General features: G+C 36.4%; 1 protein-coding gene across 2 annotated transcripts in view; it reads left to right on the top strand.

The window, feature by feature from the left end:
* The first annotated feature begins 4,069 nt into the window (after window positions 1-4,069).
* The window catches only part of OTOGL (otogelin like), a 135,385-nt gene continuing 119,127 nt past the window's right edge, over window positions 4,070-20,327 (top strand). For both annotated transcript variants that reach the window (XM_058568844.1, XM_058568843.1), the window contains exons 1-7: window positions 4,070-4,148; window positions 5,215-5,254; window positions 6,220-6,268; window positions 10,863-10,929; window positions 12,507-12,605; window positions 14,172-14,326; window positions 19,410-19,531. In XM_058568844.1, coding sequence (XP_058424827.1) covers window positions 4,070-4,148; window positions 5,215-5,254; window positions 6,220-6,268; window positions 10,863-10,929; window positions 12,507-12,605; window positions 14,172-14,326; window positions 19,410-19,531 — 611 coding nt within the window. The remainder of the gene's footprint in view (window positions 4,149-5,214; window positions 5,255-6,219; window positions 6,269-10,862; window positions 10,930-12,506; window positions 12,606-14,171; window positions 14,327-19,409; window positions 19,532-20,327) is intronic.

Raw genomic sequence — 20,327 nt, 5'->3', positions numbered from 1 at the left:
ACTGAAGAAAACCTTCCAAGGGAACTAGTGTGTTTTCACTGCAGCTTTTGGGAGATGATAACAATTTTACATGTGACTCAGTAAGACTAATTCAGGCTGGGAGCCCAGGAAGAGGTCATGTCAAGATAAGGGAGAGCATTTTGGGGAGCTGATCTGACTTTTACATGACTCTCAAATCACAACGAAGGGCTTAGTTTCTTCTAAGTTATGTTTTCATACTGATTTGTGCTCTGCTAAAGACCACAATGATGCCGTGTCTCCAAAGGTAGTTTTCTGTATCAATCTTGCCAATTTAGGGAAGGTAGAAGATGATAAGCTGATGTTTGACACTCCATAGTGGTTGCAGTGGCTGTTGTTATAAGTCAAGTTGTCAGATGTCTGAATTGGAATCTTGGTGTATATGAAGTCATTCAATCATGGAATTTAGGAGCTTGGATAAAAATAGTAGAAGAGTTAAATAAGGTAAGTATTTACCTGTGAATCATAAGTGGCTCCATATCACAAGTTTGTAATTCAGCTGAGAAAGTAAATTACAAATATATAAAGTAGTAACCTAGAAAATAAAAGCATATAATATTTATAGTTGGTGGTTCTGTTTTTGGCAATATGGCAGATGAGACCATCTAAAAATTTGCCAGCTATGAAATCTTGGAAATGCTGAATAAAATGAAATAGTCATCCATTTAAATGGTTGAGTGAGTTCACAAAGATGTAAGGGATATCAACAGAGGCCAAAAACACAGCAGAAAGTAGACTTGGTCTTCCTTCACTTTGGGTTTGGGATTTGAGTTTATACTCTGTAGTTTGGGAACCCTCAAACTGAAAAATTAACACAAAATTCCTTGGAGCAATTGGCGGAAGTAGAGACAAAATCTTTTTTGGAGGGGCACATCCTCAACCCTGGCAGTAAAGGATTCCCGTAGAAAATACCCTACTAGACATGGACCTAAAATTCAAAATTACAAAACCCATGAGGTAATCCACCCTAAGTGTGAGAGGTAAACACAACAAATGCAGGGTTAGAACTCTCCTCCTCCAAAGAAATTCAAATAACATTCTCTGTCAGCAATTCTAAAATAAGTACACCTAACATGATTGAAGATATAAAATGGAATTGAAAACATGAGAAACCAATGTAATTTATCTTGTTATATGTCTAGTGCATTAGATATTACACTATATAGTGTAAATGCACAGTGCTATAGTAGTTTAGAGAAGGAGGAGAACTGCGGGAAATACTGGTATTGTGTCTTGGACTTGATACTAAAATGTTGACCAGAGGAAACTTTAGTTGTAGGAACATTACTTCTTTCAAGATACTAGTTAGATATGGCAAGTCAATGGTACTACAGCAACTTTAAAAATGAATGTCTCCATAAAATATAACACATTAACTTCTAGGGGTGAGCTTTAAATTGAAATCATGACCAAGACAAATATCACTTATGACACATAATCATTTCTTTCTTCAGAAAAGCTAAGATGGATGCCATTTGTAAATTAAATTATGTGAAAATCCCAGAAATTGCCAAGCAACACATCTCCTGAAAGCATAAATAGAATACTGCAAAACTATCCTATAATAAGGCAGTTAAATTCATAGTGGTTAAAATCATGCTAAAGATATGGGATCCTTTTTGCTTGCTCAATGATAACAAAAATTCTAGACAAAATCATTGAACCTGAAATGTGTTAGGTTTAGTAAAGCAAGTGAGGAATAATTGCATTTCACTAGTAGAATGTGATATGATGGGAATCAAATGTTATCTACTTTAGAGTTGATCTCAATTAATAAAGAATGAGTGTTACATATATCACCAAAGAAATTAATTTTTCTCAAAGATGATGAACTTCATTAAAAATATCCCTCCCCTCCTTTTTTTAATCATTGACGTGTAAACCATAAGGCCAACATTTTCCCATTCTTGTCAGTTTTTTTAATGTGGTGTGTTGAGGCTGATAGGCTGTCAGGTGTCAACTTTCTAAAGATCATATTCCATGTGGGAAAATGTGCAGGGTTCTTGTAGCAGAAAGGGAACTGTTTATTTCATGCATTATGTAGTCGCCTCAGACTTCTTATGAACTTAATATCTTTTCACAAGCTGGTGGCTGACTCACTTTTTGCCGAAGGTCCTTTGTCAGGGTAGAATGAAATATAAAAGCTGTCAACTGCATTTTGACAGTAATAACTACATGTAGCAACGGTCATAAATTCCTTTTTTTTGTAGCTCTGGCTCTAATCTTTCATCTAAACTCTCTGTTCTATTATAGCTATTCATGGAAGTCTATTTTCCCTATTTTCATGCAGCCTACCATTTAATGTAATGAATTCATAATGTAGTTGGTTGAAAAAGAACTTGGGACTTCTGTTATTGTTTTTGTTGCCATTGCTCGTTCTCCTTTACTAATCTCCTACCTACTATGAGCCTGGATTGAGGAGGAACAGAAAGAAGGCATACACTAAACCTCTATCTATAAAAGAACGGTCACATTTCTTCTATTTTCTTTACCAGACAAAACTATTTATAGTTTTTAAATGCATACAGTTCAAAACTGAAAAACAGTCATAAAAATGCCAGAGGATGTAGTCTTGGAATTTTCAACTGTAACCAGTGAAAATGGCTATGATGCTTTTGAATCAAAAGTAAAGATACTGTATGAAATTTGAGAGGAAAAGTTCAGAGTTTGAGTATATTTGAATTAAGTACATAAAATATCTAAATTTATATTAGAAATAAATATTTTTCACATGGCTTTATATTGCTGTTTACTAATCCTTTCTCACCAAGTTCTGGTAGTGTTTAGAAATAACTACGTATATTATCAAAATGTCTATTTTTTTGAACCACAAAATTTAACTTTGGTATCCATTTGGGACTTTTCCATGCATATGTCACTTGTGAAAAATTTTAAGTTACTAGATAGGGAAAAAAATAATCTTAAAGTATGATTTATAGATTTTTCAAGTGTTAGGTTGACTTATATGGGAAATTATGAAGCCAAGAGAAATTATTGTAAATTAAGGAGGGACTTAGTAATGTATATTGGTTATCTACATTCCCACCCTTTCCAGAAAGAGTCAATAAGCATTCTGCATAAACAAAATTGCTGCACTTAATTTTAAAATTTATTGGGAGGAAAATTATTGTTCTTTAAACAAATTTTAAGCTTAACTTTTTACTTTATTCTGTAGTAACGTCTTCTTAAGTATCTAGAATGTTTTATAGTTTTGATTGTGGCTGAGTAGATAAATATTTTTGGGCCAATATTTAGGATGTAACTATAAATAAGTCTATCTGTTTAGAATTATAACTTTTCAATAAATATTTATTGAAAACATAGTATACTTAAATTATTTAAACCTATTCATCAAAATTTTAAAATGAGTGTGCACATGCAAACATGTGTGTGTGTGTATACATAGGCACATAGCTACTTATAATTTTAGTGAAGTGTGTGTGTTTTTATGCTTAAAACATGAATGTATAGGCAAACGTCTTTTGGCTCATAGAATTAGCAATCATGTAGACACTGAAAAGGGATTAAGATCTTAAATTCTTAAAGAAAAATTTATGAGAACATCTATACGTTTGAGGAATAATTGATAGAATTTCATTTCACCTTTTTTTTTTTCAAAGGACAGTAATTATTTTATGAATAAAACGGAGAATAGATCAATAATTAGAAATAATGATCATCTCTTATGACATCAGGAGATAGCAACAGTTTTGTTTTTTTTGGATGCTGCTATCTTTAGAAATTATAAAGGCTAACATAGGCTAAAAAGGCGTACGAAGTGCAAGAGTGGGGCAGGGTGTAACTAACACCGGCTCAGGTAAGAGGCTGCCGTGCGTCACGAATGAGAGACTCAGCCAAAGGGTCGCCTGCAAGTTCTAAAGCTTCAGATACTGTATGTAGTTAGAAAGCCTGGAATTCTCTTTTGAATTGCTTTATTACAAAGCATTATTTATACGAATTTGAGTACTCTACAAATACGCGTACTCCTAAGATGCCATCATAGTAAAGACAAACAATTTGGTTACATTTCAGGGAGAAAGGCTACACTGAAATGAACATTGTGAGAAAACTCAATTTAATGATACCTTGGAGTATATTCTTGCTTCATATACTGCTGTTTTTATTACAAGGTAAGAACTTATATTAAATTTTTACCTTACTTTATTGCATTTTAATCTCTCTTGCAACTGATAGGAACAGTTTCCCCTTATACTGCTAAACACTTTGAAGTCATTAGAATGGACATATACTAAATGACACCGAGATCATCTATTTGAAAATTCTTAATAGTGTAGATAATTTGGAACTTTTAGTTTTCATTTTTTGACTCCTTTTTAAATGTTAAAATCATGCTTTTATTATGATATGCAACTGTGCTGGAAGAAGGTCTGATTCTAGCTTTTTCTCTTCTCAAAGATGATTTAAAATAGTTGTCTGTGTAATTTAAACATTTGAAATTTTATAATAAAGAGAAATTGAGTACTTAAACTTTCTTCATGCCATCAACTCAAAGAATGGTAAAAAGATGTTATAAGAATATCTTTGATATTTGGGGCTAAGAATTGATTTTTGATTATTTTCCTAGCAATTTTATTTGTAAATTAACTTTTATAAAATATTTTTATGGGGAAAGCATTTATTTACATTCAATTGTTAGCTTTCAATCCCTGAAAAGGGTGCATATTTTGGAGCTTGTAGGCGAAGTGGGAGAAATTACTAAAGTGTAAAAGACTAGAGCGGTCGTAGCCACTATCTTGCAATCCTAGTAGTGACCGAAACTCCAAGGAGAAAATGTCGTAAAGCGTTGAGAGCTGGAGGGGACTTTGGAGATCAAGTTGTCCCACACTGTTATTTGTGATGTGTTTGGTAGCTTGCTTAAGCTTGGCATTTACAAAGTGGTAGGACCAGGACTAAAACTTGGATCTCTGACTCCAAGTCTAGTGCTTGCTCCACTGGCTCACGTCTCTGTGTAAATCTAGGTACACTACCATTCTTTCTCGATTGCCTGGCACCCTGATGTCTCACAGGGAATTTGCTGGTCAAAATCCTCTAGAAAATGCAAAATAACTAACAGTAAAACTCAGTCTAAGTTTTAGAATTTAGATTAAAATGATATATTAATAGGCAGAACATGTGACCAAGATATTTGGACAATTTTTTTTCATTCTTATATATATATATATCTATCTCTGGCAGGATATATTTGTGCATCATCCTTCTTGACAGGAACATCAAAGTGAGTATGTTTTGTTCTTTCTGTCCTCTAAAACATAAAGTAAATGGGAATAAGCAGAGCTCAGCAGGTATCTGTATCTGCTTTTGAAAAAAAAATGAAATATTTTACAAAAAAAGGCATGAGATGTAGTTCTTTAAAGCATTTTCACAAATTAAAAATTCATAGACATTCAGTTCCTTATCTACGAAGTAAAAATCTTTCTCTTCATTTTCATTACAAGAGGAGTTCTTAGTGGTGTCCGACGAATGTAGATACTAAGGAGATAGTCCTTTCACTTCAAAGATTTGCCAAGAAGTTATATTCAGTAATTTCCCCTTTTATATTGTTATTAATATATATTGTTGATTACAAATGTGCTATATTCTTAACATAGAGTGAAACAGTTTTCAATGACCAAAAAAATAAAATGGTTCTAGCAATAAATAATGAAAATCATTTTTTGGACTAAACTGATCTGCTTAATGAAAAGCAGATATATATTCACCATTTGATTTTGGCAAAGCACAGTTTGACGTGCTTACTCACATGAATATTAATCTGCCCTTTATGACATGGAAAGGGAGAGAATTAAGTACCATGTTTGAAAAAAGCGAATGTGTGCTTGGCAAATACTTACCTCCCAGTTTTATAAAGTCATGTGGAGAGAAAATATCATGTGTGCTAGTGCTACAATGTTACACTATTTTGTATATTTCTCTATCTCAAAGTTCCTTCCTAAAATTCAGTTTACATCAGAGACCGGAGAGGTTTGGGGACACTCCCGAATTTTGTAAACCGAGACAGTGCCATCATCCAAATCTAACCCCTCCAAAGGGGGAGGGGGACCTGTTAAATGTTAAGCCAAGAAAGACCTCTTTGATAAAGTGATGGAAATCAGGAGGAAAACACCAGCTCTCTCTTGGGAAAGGCTCGTTCAGGTTGCCTAGAGGCCTTTGACTATACAAGTTCTTTTTGTTTTCTTCCAGAATCGGGTTTAATGAAAATCGACAGAAAAGAGCTCTTTTAGCAGCACAGGTAGGTTATGCCTCGGATAGAGAGAGGCAGAGAAATAATCCATTCTGCTTTGGGCCTCTGCTATCACTTCAACAATGAGACCTTTGTGGAGAGGAATAAAATGCTACAAACAAAGCAAGAAGGAGGAGGAAGAGGCAAAGTAACTTCTCTACTGCTTTTCTGCGACCCTCAAACTCGTGCTTAGTTCTTATTGACTTGTTTGTGGTCAAATGCGTTTTTGCTCTTCGCCTCCATTACCTACTGATAGGCTCACAGCGTTTGTGGGGGATTTAATCTCATCTACTTGCCAGAAAATTTTAATTAGTTTAAAAATTAAGCACAATATCAGTGAGAACAATGACAACAGAACAAATACAACCAAACACGGGCAGAGAAAGGTATAAATGATCTGAGCTAAGTACTGCAAAAGGGCATCAGTGATGTCCTGGTGTCCTGACAGAGAGCCATTCTATTGTCTGGTAAATCTAAATTACAGGCACTTCTGGAGAGGTAGCCTTTTTTTGGGAGGAATGGGGTAACACTGAATTTGAGGAGACCTTTTTGCCTGGGTTCCAAAGGATATTGGATAACATAATTGCAGTATCTTCAAACAATGGCTGGAATGTTCAAATGGGTGGGTTTTTAATAATATTTCTCTATAAAAGATGGATGGTAAAATAGAGAATCCTAACTTAATAAAGGCATTTCTTTGGGAAGTAATATGATTTGAGTCTATATATAGCAAATAGCTTATATATTCAAGGAGGCCTTTGTCAAATGCTGAATTTCAATCAATTTCTACTAGCATTTTCTGATGGATGCCTGAATTTGTATATTTTGTGGTGTTAACTAAAGGGAATTGAAGACAGATTTGATATGCTGTTGTGACAATTTAGAAGACAGAACTAATTTATTCTTATCAAGAATAGAGATCTTTTTTTGTACTAGAATGGGCAAAGGCTTGTCTATGGAATGGAAATACTTTTTTCTTAAGAAGAATGTTTTGTATACTTAAGTACTTATGTATCATGTGAAGTGGTTAAAATGATTTTTCTCTGAGAAATTTTAAGTACTTGTTTGCCAGTAGACTGTATTAACCACAAAAGGACATCAGCATGACTCAGTAGAAAACCTGATTTTGGGAATGCTGCATTCTGGTGAACCCACTAGACTCAAGAACCTGTGAAATCTACCCCAAAGTTGTCACGTGGAGTGACCTATGGGTGGGGTTATACTATTGTCCGTTTAGATGTTTTTCGAATTTGTATCGTTTACCCCAAAGGAGTTACTTTAATACCTGCCATCTGTTAATAAGTGAGAACACACTTACCTTGTCTCGATTTCCCTTTTAGAGAGAGTCAAGAGCAGTACACTGCCCTTCTATGTCCTGTAGCTGGAGAACATGCACAAAAATCACTCAATGTCTGAACAAGTTTTAAAAGAAGAAACGTTAAAAAGGACAATGAGGTCATACTCAGGCGTTGTACTGTCTAGGACCAAAATTTCACCTGTTATAAGGTCGTTCTTGTCCACAGATTCACTCCCCTGCTCTAGGAACACAGAACACTGATGGATAGATATCTGTGCAAGTAAGGATTCAGAAATACGTTGGCAATGAGATGAACAATGAGCCAAGGAGGGGTAGATGCACTTCTGTCAATGGTTTAGTTGTGCACTGCAGTGATTTCTCATCTAAAGGTGGTATTTCTCTGTGCTTCTCGCCCTCCTGCAGAGATGTAATCAGCAAGGAAGAAAAAGAGGCTGTCTTCTTTTATCACTTATGTGACTAGAGGCGCGCACTGCCTGGAATTTTTTTTGCATTGGTATTGCATTTCAAAAATTCTTCTCCTGAAAGCAGGTGCTGAGCCGTAGACTTAGGCGCAGGTAATTTATCTGGAACGTGCACACAAGTGAAGGAGAGCGGAAAGTGAGGCTGGGAAGGGAGAAATCCAATACAGCGTGTGTTAAAGCTTCCTGCTTTAGGCATCTCAGGCTCAGTCGTTGGGGACTCTCTGAAGAGCTGTGTAGAATGTATTTTAGAATTGATTCTCCAAGGGATGGAGGAAGGTGGAGTACTAATCCACGAACTGTTGGCTCTCATTGGTTGAGGGTGGCCCCTGCGGGGCCTTAAATCCCCTGGAAGGCACTTCCTGTGGTCTGTCCTGCTCGGACTCTGTCCTCAGGCAGAGACAGAAAGAAGCTGGTGCTTGAAGTTGGAGGGTCTCAATATGCCCAGAAACCCAGATGCAGGTGAATTCTGAGGTGGGCTGAGAGGATGTGTGTGTGGGGGGGGCATCCACAGAATCTTTCATAGTCACGGTTCTAAACAGCCTTGGGAGGCAGATAATTCCCGTTTAAATAATGTCTATTTTCAGTTCAGTTGGTATTTGTTGACCACATACAAGGAGCCATGCTGGAGATAGAACCAAGAGTAGCAGTGCTTATTATCTAGAAACTCAATGTCTATTGGAAGTAGGCCTGTAAAGAAGTCACTTCTGTATAACTTGTTCATTGACTCTAAGGCATCATCAATTATTTGCCATTATTTATATGACATACAAAATAAATGTGCTCCCAATTATAAATGTAAGATGCCATTCTGAGTTTAGACTTGTTAAAAAAGTAAAAGCTGTGTGTCATGCCTTAGCATCGGTGACATATTGTAGTATGATGCATGGAAAGCTGTGGTTGTTAGGATGCTGTAGTAATTAGGATGCTGTTGTAACCAGGAGGCTGGTGTGCTAGGTAGCCATTGTAAATTCCACGGAGGAGGTGTAGCCTGAGTTGAATGAGAGGATATGGAGCAAAAACCAAATTATACATTCTTGCCTTGGTCTGGTGTTATCCAATGTATCAGTTTTTGCCTAATAATAAAAATAGGTGAGATGTTTACAAACCTGATTATGTGCCTGGTGCTATTCTTGGTGCTTTGCTTATCCCGTTTCATTTAACCACAATTCTGAGGCAGCTAATGTTTTTCTATTGTATAGATTGGGAAACTGAGGCTGAGCAGGTTAAATAATTTGCTTAAGGTTATAAGACTGTATGAGGCAGAGTTGAAGTCACTATACACTTTCAGTGAGTGTTGGAGATGATTCATTGGAGCCAAAGCAGGAAGATTTTGGTGCCCACTAACATTGGTGGCTGTGTTAGATTTAGGCAGTTGAAGGCTGAAGAGAGAATAAGACTTGCTGACTCAGGGGAATGAAGGTCAGAGACTGTTGTGAGTCTAACTTAGTTTGAAGACAGAGACAAGGGCAAAAGGGGGAGATTGAGCAGTGAGGATAAAAGCTACAAGGAATGAGAGCAGGAAGCAATGTACTTGGAGTCCTAGTGTGGGGCGAGGAGTTTAGAAAGGAGTCTTCATGTGGGAAGAGTTTGTGGGAGTCCTTTTATCTAGCATGGGGCAGGTTTGCCTGTTAAAAGAAAAAGTAGTGGGGTGGAAAATACCAAAGTAAAACTTTACATGCAGAAGGAGACAAGAATCTGTTGAGACAAGACTTTGTACTTGAAGTCACATTTGCCATGCCCCCATCTCTTTGTATCCTTCACCCTTTCCAGTGTTTCTAACATCATCTGCTTCTCAATGGACAATTATGTGGCAAATCTTGGAAGTATGTATTCTTCTGATGAACACAAAAATGCTATTGGAAAGGATATTGCCCCAGACTGTACAATAAATTGGCATTGAGTTGGAATAAAAATCCCTAATTGATTAGTTTTAGTAATCCACAATTATTTGCTATTAAACTGTATTGACCTCTAAAAATCCTAAGGTTTTGTCTGGGTTGCTTAGATTAATATAAATCTCTTTTTTGCCAATTTTCTATGTGTGAGGCACTATGCTAGAATCTTTACATGTAAGTTTTAATTTATTATCATAACTGCACAATGAAGTAGGTACCATTGTTCTCATTTTACAGACGAGTAAAATGAGGCACTGAGAGGTTAGGAAACTTGCTTAAGAGTAAGTAAGGGCAGAATCAGGACTCTAAACCAGGTCTGTTTGATTCTATAATTCATGCTCTTCACCAGTACCCTGAAGTGCCGTGGGCTCTGTAAAAGGATATATTTAAGTGTTCTACGAACTTCAAAGTGTCAGTTCTTTGGAGACTGAGGGTGACACACTCACACTGCAGCAACAGAAGCTTCTGTGGATGGTGTCTTCACAGATGGGTCTGCAGGCAGGGGGGACATCACTGTCTATTGGTCCCTCAGCCCCATGCATTTTCTCCAGACCCATCTGTACTTGGAAATATCAAAAAACTGTTACTTTTGCAGGCAAAGCAGTCAGTTAATCCAAAGATCAGACTCCAGTCAGGCTCTTTCCCAAGGAGGGTAGAGAGGTGGGAGAAGAAGTGAGGTCAGAGAGGATAAAGGACTTGTCAAAGTCACGTACAAGACAAAACCAAACCTTGAAGTCAGGTCTTCTAACTACAACCTCAGAGGAGTCCTTTCTGCTTTCTGGAGATTTTGCCTCAATAATCCAAGGAAATATAGAGTCAGCACTTTATAATTTCTGTAATTGTAGCTATTTTCCAGGTTTTCTAATCTGCATGTTTGGCTTGAATTAAATAATTTAACCCTCTTGAATTCTTATTTCTTTCTTTCAAAGCTTGAAGCAACTTCTCCAAGATATTTTTTCCATGAAACTATTAATTGGGGTGAGAGCAAAATAAAAGGTCAGTGCAACACCTGTGGTTTTGTATTTGCTTTCTCTTTAGGGGACATATCGAGTCAACGCTTTATGACTTCCCCATCATATGTGGAGGGACCTGAGCCATGGTGGTGATAACACTCAGCAATAGTTTAAGCTCACTTCACATAGAAATTTGAATTATATTTGAAAATAAGCAGGTTAAACACTTAGACAGAGTCGATAAGTACATAACCAGGAAAGATATCACTGGGTATCAGAAACTTTTTTTCTGAGTTAATTACTTGCTCCTTGATTCCTTGACATCGCCATTTTTGCTTACCAGTTTCCCATTTCCATTAAGCAGAATGCTGATGGTAGTGTGAAATTTAATTTGAGTTTTTCGAGAGAATAAACAGGGCTGTCAATAGATTTTTGAAGGAGATATATTTGTTTATCTACATATCTAGATGTTTATTCATTGGAAAAATGAGAGATTGTGATCTAAGATAAAATTTTAAAAGCCTGCATTTAAGTTTCTAACAAGCATCATTTCTTGCCTATTACCTACTTTTGATTAAAGTTGAAACAGTTCATTTTTCCTCAGTTAAGATATACTTAGAGACTTGTGCATCTTTAAACGTAGAGAGATATTTTAGATCACTGGATCTTAAGGTGGAAGGATAATAGCCTTTTCTAATTCTTGTCTTTGACACAACTGTGATTAAATTATTACAGTTAGATAAATGTCTTCCATAAACTTAACAGATTCCAGAATGGACCAATCTTTAGTAATACTTTTTGGTGACTCAAAGATGTCTTTTAGTTCTCTTGTGTTACTTAAATCCTTTCTGCTTGAGTTTTGCCAGTTGCTTTTTGTCCTCTTGTTATTAGAGGAAAATTTTTCACTGTGATTTATTTGTGTTTTTAAAACTCGTTTAGGAGCTCATAGTTTCTTGCTTCCTCTTTTCAACATAATCCTTTGGGGCAATTTTTCTTTCCATGAAAGAAAGAATATTTTTGGTGACAACCAGCAGTGACTTTGGCTTCTGCCCCATTAAAATTAAATGTGGGTCAGAAAGAATGCGTCATTTGTAATTAAGCCTGAGGATTAATACACAAACTTTGAATGATGTGTTTAATCATTCTCTTCAAAAGTGGGAGTTTCCTTTTGAGTTTTATACTTTGCCTGATCCCTCCAACTAATGATGGATGCTATTCTTTAATATAGCACTTGCTCCTGCAGAAGGAGCCGATTGGACGTGCAGCTGGTGCCAAACTCCGTCAACAGAATCATCTGCAGCTTGTGTATTTCTGGTTCTCATCATCTGGGACAGGGATCCCTTACATGGGAACTTGACCTTTCAGTTGCTTAAAGGAGGCTAACCTTTGCTCTCAGGGTAGTTTGAGATGTGAAAGCCTGTCTTTCTTGTTTCACAGCACACATAATGAAATGAACGAGATAGAGACTTGACCGGTTTAATTCTTTAGCTCATCAAAGGCAAGAGGCCCAGGGTTCTGTTTGAGTTAGTAGTGGTCACAGTTAGTCCAAGCTAAATCTTGACATATTATGTTTATAAGAACGGATGCACGCCAGAAGATAACTTATTTTTTACCCCTCAGGTTCTTGTCCTCATGAATGCCTTAATGGAGCTTTCTGTTCTAAGACTGGTACATGTGACTGTCAAATATTTCAGGCTCTTGGGACAAGGTGCCAGATTGGTAAGTTTCAGGGATGCTTAGGAGAGAATTATGAGATGCCAAAGAGAATGTTAAGGCATAATTTGCTATAGTCATGTTCATCCATTGGGAGTTGGGATGATCATATTGTATATTAACTGGAGTGGCCACAGTTCATTCCCAATAATTTAGAAACAATGTAAAAGAAAATAGATATGCCCACTTTCCCTTCTTGCTCATCTCTACTGTTTCCTCAAATGCTTTTTCCATTTTAGGTGGTACAAGCCCATTAAAACCAGGTTCTCCTTCACCTGTCTTTTGCTTTATAAATTAGATTTGTTATTTGGAGCCACTCATTCTTTTTGACTTTGGATTAATTGGACAATCTGTACATAAAATAGAAATACTATCGAGAGCTCTTCAAGGGCAGGGGCTTCTTAAAAAATATTTTTATCCACAGTGTCTAGGATAGGATCCTATGTCAATAATTACTAACAAATATTCATTTATTTAGTGAGTATTCGTTGAATATCTACTGGATCCCAGGCTAGGCCGTGGGGATACAGTAGTGAATAATATAGACATGTTCCTGCCCTCCTGGAGGTTACAGTCTAGAGGAAGCTACCAATGCACAACAGGTACACATTAATTACACTTGTGATATGTGCTATAAAGGAAAGTACAAGATTCTGTGAAAATAGCAACAGAGGTAAAATATGCTGTCAGAGAAAACTGCCTGAATAATGAATCCCTCTGTGTTTTTTCCTGAGAAGGCTAAAGTTGGCCGAGGCTAATAAACTTAAGTAAAAATACAAAAAGAAAAGATACAATGATTGTGCTTTATCTTTATGCTCCCTATGGAGTGTATTAAAATGTTTTACACATATTGAGTGCTAAGTAAATGTCATTTGTTTCCATATTATTCTAAAGGGAAGGGTCTAGAAAATCAAAATAGAATAGAGAGCTATCCACAAGGGTAAGAAGGGAGATGGAGATGAAGAGAATAGGAGATGAGTTGTATGATATAAGACAAACATTGCTTGAAATTTGGCTAGTTTGAGGTCATGAATTCCTAAATTCCAGCAGATTTTGGATGACTAATGCTCCCCATCCCCAGGTCCCAGACATATAAACATGATTTTTTTTTTGTCAGTGGTTATTTTTCTCTGTGGATACTATTAAGATATTTTTGAAAGAAACGAGGGGACTGGAACACTCTAATGCTACCTATGCAAATTTTTAGGACGCTCAGTGGTAACATTTCTTTCTTTTCTGAGCCATTATATTTGCTTTATCATCTCCTTACTGTATCATTTTCCCTGCTTCCCTTCTTCCAGAGTCTTCCTTTGGAAGCAGAAATTAAGGAAGTTTCTAACATAAATCGTTTCTTCAAAACAATTTGGAGACCATGTTTTATCTTCAGAGGAGTTTAATAGTTTTGAGAGCAACTAGTAATTTTATGTGTTATTTCTTCCAGTGACATTGGCCACCAAAGAAGAAAATAATTATTTTAATGAAAATTAGAATCATCACCTACCATGACCGAACCTTGCTAGACACAGATGTAATCTATTTTATTCCACTAAATATTATCCTGTTTATTTTCAGTGCCAAACATGGGCAGTGGCAGAGATGGGATTTGCAAAACTTGGGGACAGTACCACTTTGAAACTTTTGATGGCATCTACTACTATTTCCCAGGAAACTGTTCTTACATTTTTGCAAAAGACTGTGGTAATTTGGAGCCTCGGTACACTGTGTGGGTAGGTGACCCTAGAGCATAATTAACTTAAAAAATTATTTCTGGCAAAGTCCGTATTTTTAAAGTACTAGAAAATTATGGAAAATGTGTAATAATCATAGCATAAATACTTAGTGCCCTGCCTGGGGAAGCAGAGGGGTTTGTTATTAATAGGATGGACCAAATTTGCAGCTATGTTGAGTATAGTTCTATTGAGATGGGGCCTAGGCCTGGGAGAAGAAGGGTTTGGATCCATGTGGGAGGGACTTACAGGCAATGCAGAAATGTCTATATCATGGGTGTCATAGTATCAACTCCAGTCTATATCTCCATCCTTCAGGTTTTATTTGAACATTTTGAAGAGGGGGTGGGTTCAGGCACATCCATATTACTCATACATATTTCCTTCTTGACACTTCCAGTGTAATGCTTGCCTGGATTAATTTGTTAAAACCCCTCAGTATGAACCTCAGGCTGGCTTTTGTCAAACGGGGTACATAAGCACAGGCTAGAGGATATGGAGACAGGTAACTGATTGCTAGTTAGATTGATTCTATATGATTGAGCTCAGAGAGTTAGTTCTTAGTTGCAGATGCTTAATTGAAAAGGATTTTTAGGAGACATCCCCAAATACAAGCTGCAGAGTGGCTCTAGTTGATGTAAGAAAGTCTGGGACCTCTTTCCTTACCCACTCTCTTCCCCTGAATGTCCAGATATCTCAAAGCATAATCAGGAAACCCCTGTGCTGTCCTGCTCAAAAGCAAAAACTCTCCATAGCCATCATTTGTTTGAATCTCTGTTTTCTTTTTCCCTTCTAACTCACGATGGAATTGCATAAATTCTCCTCCTCTCCTAGGTGAGGCAAATATTAAAAAGTAGGCCCTGAAGCTTTTTAAGAGTAACAAATCCTTGTGACCCAGAAATGAAATTAACTTATGAGGCATAAGGATAAAAATTTAGAGGTCTCCGTAGGTAGGGGAGTTAGTGGAATGTGGCCTCAGTACAACAGGGCCCCTGTTCTCAGTCGCCTGCTGTCCTTTACTCCTCCACTCTGTCACTGGGTTATCACTCAGACACCTTCTGACTCCCTCACTGAGTGTTCTTGTTCAGTGTGTCACCCTTTTTGGGATTAAGGTGTCAACTAGATAGTCTGTCCTTTGAGATAGCACACAATGCTGAACTGTGTTTCCAGGGTTAAGAGATGTTGTTTCTCTTTGGCCCTGTTTTGGTTGGTGGAATTTTCTTTGAACTCAACAAATCCATTTATTTTAAATGTCATCTTTCCCCTGATTATAGAAGTAGTTCACTTCTTCTGTAGAAAACTTGAAAATTTCAGAGAAGACTAAAAATTGATGATAGAATTATCAGTCAAGAATTATCATTGTTAATGGCGTCACATATTTCCTTCTACACTTTTTACTCTGGATTTTATACACATTTATAATATTGAAATCACACTATGTACAATTTTCTGTCCACATTTTTACCTGATATTATATCAAGAACTGTGTTCCATCTCAGATATTCTTGACTAACACAAATTTTGTTAGCTGTATTTTTTCCAACTTGGAGAATACTCAAATTATTTAATTATGCCCTGTTTTAGAAATACGATTTTGAAAAATATTTTCAGTATTTTAAAAGATACATTAATAAACATCTTTATGTGTATATCCTTTTCTATACTTCTGATTATTTTCTTTTTCTTATTTAAATTCAATTTTATTTTTATGAAAATAATACAGGTACATAGTTTAAAAGATTTCATGAAGACATATGAAGCAAAAAAATAGCCCCCACTTTCCTTTACCCCCCAACCCCAGCTGAAGTCTGGCTTCCCAAAAGCAATTACTTCAACTTTTTTAGCTGTTTCTTCTGGCTCTTATCTTTCGTGTCAAAATATGCTATTATTTCTTTATTTTTCAAAGTTAGGCCTTATTCATTCACTTCCTACTATGGAAAACGGGGAATCATCTCATTTACGTCATCCTTCCTGCCCCTAACACACACACACACACACACACACACACACACACACACACACACTTTCCTTCCTTTCTCCTAATAGAGTGATATCACCATTTGGGTTAAATCATATGTAGTTTTTACATTATTGTCATTTTCATATTGTACATGTATAACTATTATCATATAAATATTGTTTAAAGCTGATCCCAATAGGTTATCATTTTGTTTCTCTTCTTTGTACATTTTTATAGAGTTAACAGTTATCCCATTTTTTTATTTGCTGCATTTTCTGTACTCCAATCGTTATTATTTTTCCTCCAAACTCTCTGTCTCTATGTAACTCTTCTCAATGTGGTCAGGTACATTAGGCAATCTCTCGGTTTCTCTCTCCCGCCCTGAGACATCCCTTCCTCAGTTTTGCAGTCTCCTGCTCCAGTGGAAACTGGTTGCTTTCAAGCTTACTGTGCACTTAGCGCTTGAGATTTCTTTTCACCATCCTGGAGAATTTCACTCTTCTCTCTCCTGGATTGGTTTCCCTGTTTCTTGGGTCCCATGAAATGTCTAGTGATCATTGAACTTTGTTCATACTTGAGAGATAGGCTCTGAAAAGGTTATTGGATGCTCTGAACATGTGGACAGTGCTTGGTTGCAGTGCTTTCCAGAAAAAGAAGATACTTTCCTGGAAAGAGTGCACTGAGGGAAAATTTTGAAATCTTGATTATAATTTGGAAATCACTTTCAGAATTTTGAACTTCAGTCTATTCTGATTTCTGATCATTTTGTAGACAGTCTTTTGTTCTTTCTCCTCACTTTTCAGAAATTTTTAAATCTCTTTATCCCCAGAGTTCTGAGATTTCATGATTACATGAGGTGTTTTTTTTAAAAATTTTGCTAAGTACTTGATGGGCCCTTTTGAGCTTTAAAAATCCTTCAGTTCTGGAATAATATTTCTTTATTAATTTCCTCTCTTCCTCTGTTTCAGAAATTCTGTTATTCAGATATTGGAGCTGCTGAACTGAATGATTTTTTTTGTGTGTGTGTGAGGAAGATCAGCCCTGAGCTAACATCTGTGCTAATCCTCCTCTTTTTGCTGAGGAAGACCGGCCCTGAGCTAACATCTATTGCCAATCCTCCTCCTTTTCTTCCCCAAAGCCCCAGTAGATAGTTGTATGTCATAGTTGCACATCCTTCTAGTTGCTGCACGTGGGACGTGGCCTCAGCATGGCCGGAGAAGCGGTGCGTCAGTGCGCGCCCGGGATCCAAACCCAGGCCGCCAGTAGCAGAGCGCACGCACTTAACCGCTAAGCCACGGGGCCAGCCCCCCGAACTCAATGATTGATCCTTAATTTTCTCATTAATTCATCCCTCTTTTCCATCTTTTTGCTTTTTTCTTTTACATTTTGGGAGATTTCTTTCCAACTCTTAGATATTTATCTTCCAACCCTTCTATTTCAGTTATAAGTTTCTCCTATCATATTGTCAATATCCAATCATTTACTTTTATTCCTTGAATTTCATTTTTGATTGCTTTTTATTTTGTTTCATGAATGGCATATACTCACTTTTCTCTCTGAAGATATTAATTATGGATTTTTGGAAGTTTATTTTTCTGAATTGTTTTTGATTCCTTTGATCTCCTTTCTTTTGTTTGTTTATTTGGTGTCTGTGTTTCATGTTGCAGGCTTTCACCAAATGATCCATGAATTTTTATTGACGTTTGAGAATTAGGCTCTAAAATGTCTTTGGAAGCTTTGAATATACGGATGGGAGCTTGCTTGCCTAGTGGGAGATTGAGCTGGGAGCCTCTGGATACATTAGATAAGCCCCAAATAGTAGTATTTGTATAACTTTTTTCAATTTTGTTTCTCCAAAGAAAAATCCTGCACTATCTTGCCTGGGGTCAGACACCTGGATTCCTGGACACTGCGAACTTTTTAGGTGTACTCCTACCTCAGGCTTTCGCGTTTTCTATTCCCTGCGCCTGGAATGGTCTTCTACATACTCGTGTGGCTTGCTCGTACACCTCCTTCATCTTCACTAGAATTTCCTCTCAGTGAGGCTTTTGTTGGCTACTTAATTTAAAATTGTCCCCCAACTCTTGACACACACTCTCTGTCCCTTTTCTCTGCTTAGTGTTTCTCCTTCATGTCATCTAGTATAGTATATATTTTAGCTACATTTAGTTACATCTTTTATTAACTGTTTTCCTCTAATGGAATATAAGATTCATGAGGGCAGGTATTTTTGTCTGTTTTGTTGACTGCTACATCCCCAGAATCTAAAACAGTGCCTGGTACGTAATAAGTGATCAATAAAATTTGCTGATTAATCATTAAATTAATATACATTTGTTCAATATTAAAAGTCTGTCTTATCATTGGTGATTTTTCTTATCATTTTTATGCTTAGAAAGTTCTTTTCCTTCTATATAGTTATCTATATTTTCTTTCAGTTATTTTATGGATTCATCATGTATATTTTACTTCTTAGAACTTTTGAAATTAATTTTGGAATAGAGTAAGAGAATGTAACATTCCCCTCCTCTATTTTTCCTCTCCTCCTCTTCTCTCTTCTTTTCTTCCTTGCTTTCTTTTTTCTTTTTACTAGTAAACTAATTTTCCCATCAATTTTTTGAGAAATAATCTCTCTTCCCTAAAGTGTCTGGGAAATTTTATTTTTCTTGAGGTTATAGCCACTTTTGCAACCTTTGCATACCGCTGTATGTAGAGCTCCATTTGAAGTTCTATTTATGATTCTCTAACAGATAACAAATATGGACATGAAAATTACAGATGTGTTTCTTTGTGGTGCACTACTGTCTTCCTACCAGACTAATTTTTTCCACTACATACCATGTAGTTTTAGAATATTAACATCCAACATGTAAAGATTCAGATCATTTAAAAAATATGCTGAGTTACCTTGTACTTTTATGAAGTTAATTCTGTTGTTCAAGTTCTGAGGTAAATATTGTTTTTCTCTTGAAAATCCTAAATGTAACTATAGTTTTGCAAAGTGTCAGGGACTAATGATGCAATAGAACTACAGACATACATTGTGAATTTAGTGACTAAGTGAAGGCATATGTACACGTTGTTGTTGATTCCTATGCTATCTTTCATTTTTCTCCTTTTAAGGTTCATAACAGCCCTAAGTGCCTTGGTTCAGTGTATCATTGTTATCGGTCTATCAGCTTGTTCTTTTCAGACCAAGAGGAAATTCGAATTTATGGGCATGAAATAAAAAAGGATGGAATCAGGTAAGATATGATAAATGATGTAATAAAAATAACACCATGGATTAATAGAATTTCCAAACATCTCACACTGGAAGTGAATTGGGAGAGTAGGAAGAGAGGATTTCTTCTTCAACAACAACCTTGAAGTTGTATCATCCAGACATCAAAATTTCAGGAGGCTCCGAGGCCAGCCAGATGGCTGGCCAGGAATCTCACCAGTTTAACCTCCCTAATGTTTGTGCAGGATACAAATATGTTTACACAGGCAGAGATAAGATCATCACATCTTTTTCTAAGAAAAATATTCACAGGAGAAATCTTCATAGTTCAACTCTTCAATTATTTTTGCCCTCTTTCTTAAATCTTTTCTTTCTTTCTTTTTTTTTTTTTTGTTAAGCAGAGACTTAAAAATAAAACTAAACTTCTGGAAGTCCTTTCCAAATTTGTGTGATTGAAGTTTGGGTGTCACTTGAGATGTTCCATTAGTGTTCTGACAAAGATTCAGAGCCAATGAGTAACCAGCCTCCTTGAATAGACCAGAGAGGGGCCCACTTCTGCCTTCCTAGCCAACAAGGATAAGACCTGAGACTTTTGGGGAAAAGGAGGTTTATTTATTTGGAGGAAGGTTTTATACATTTTAAACAGGAATACTGTGGAATAATCCACCTTCCAATCTAAAGAATTATAGAGATACTCAATTTTAAGTATTTCTTGGCTGAGTTATGCCAGGAAAAGTAAATCGTGGGATGAACAATTCTTTCTATCTCTCAGAATTCACCAGCAAGTGTTTGAACCATGGCGATTCTTTCCAGTGCAA

This window comes from Diceros bicornis, chromosome 25 (genome assembly GCF_020826845.1).
Source record: "Diceros bicornis minor isolate mBicDic1 chromosome 25, mDicBic1.mat.cur, whole genome shotgun sequence".
Taxonomy (NCBI): Eukaryota; Metazoa; Chordata; class Mammalia; order Perissodactyla; family Rhinocerotidae; genus Diceros; species Diceros bicornis.
The sequence above is the reverse complement of the archived record's forward strand: the minus strand, read 5'-3'. Positions and strand labels throughout refer to the sequence as shown.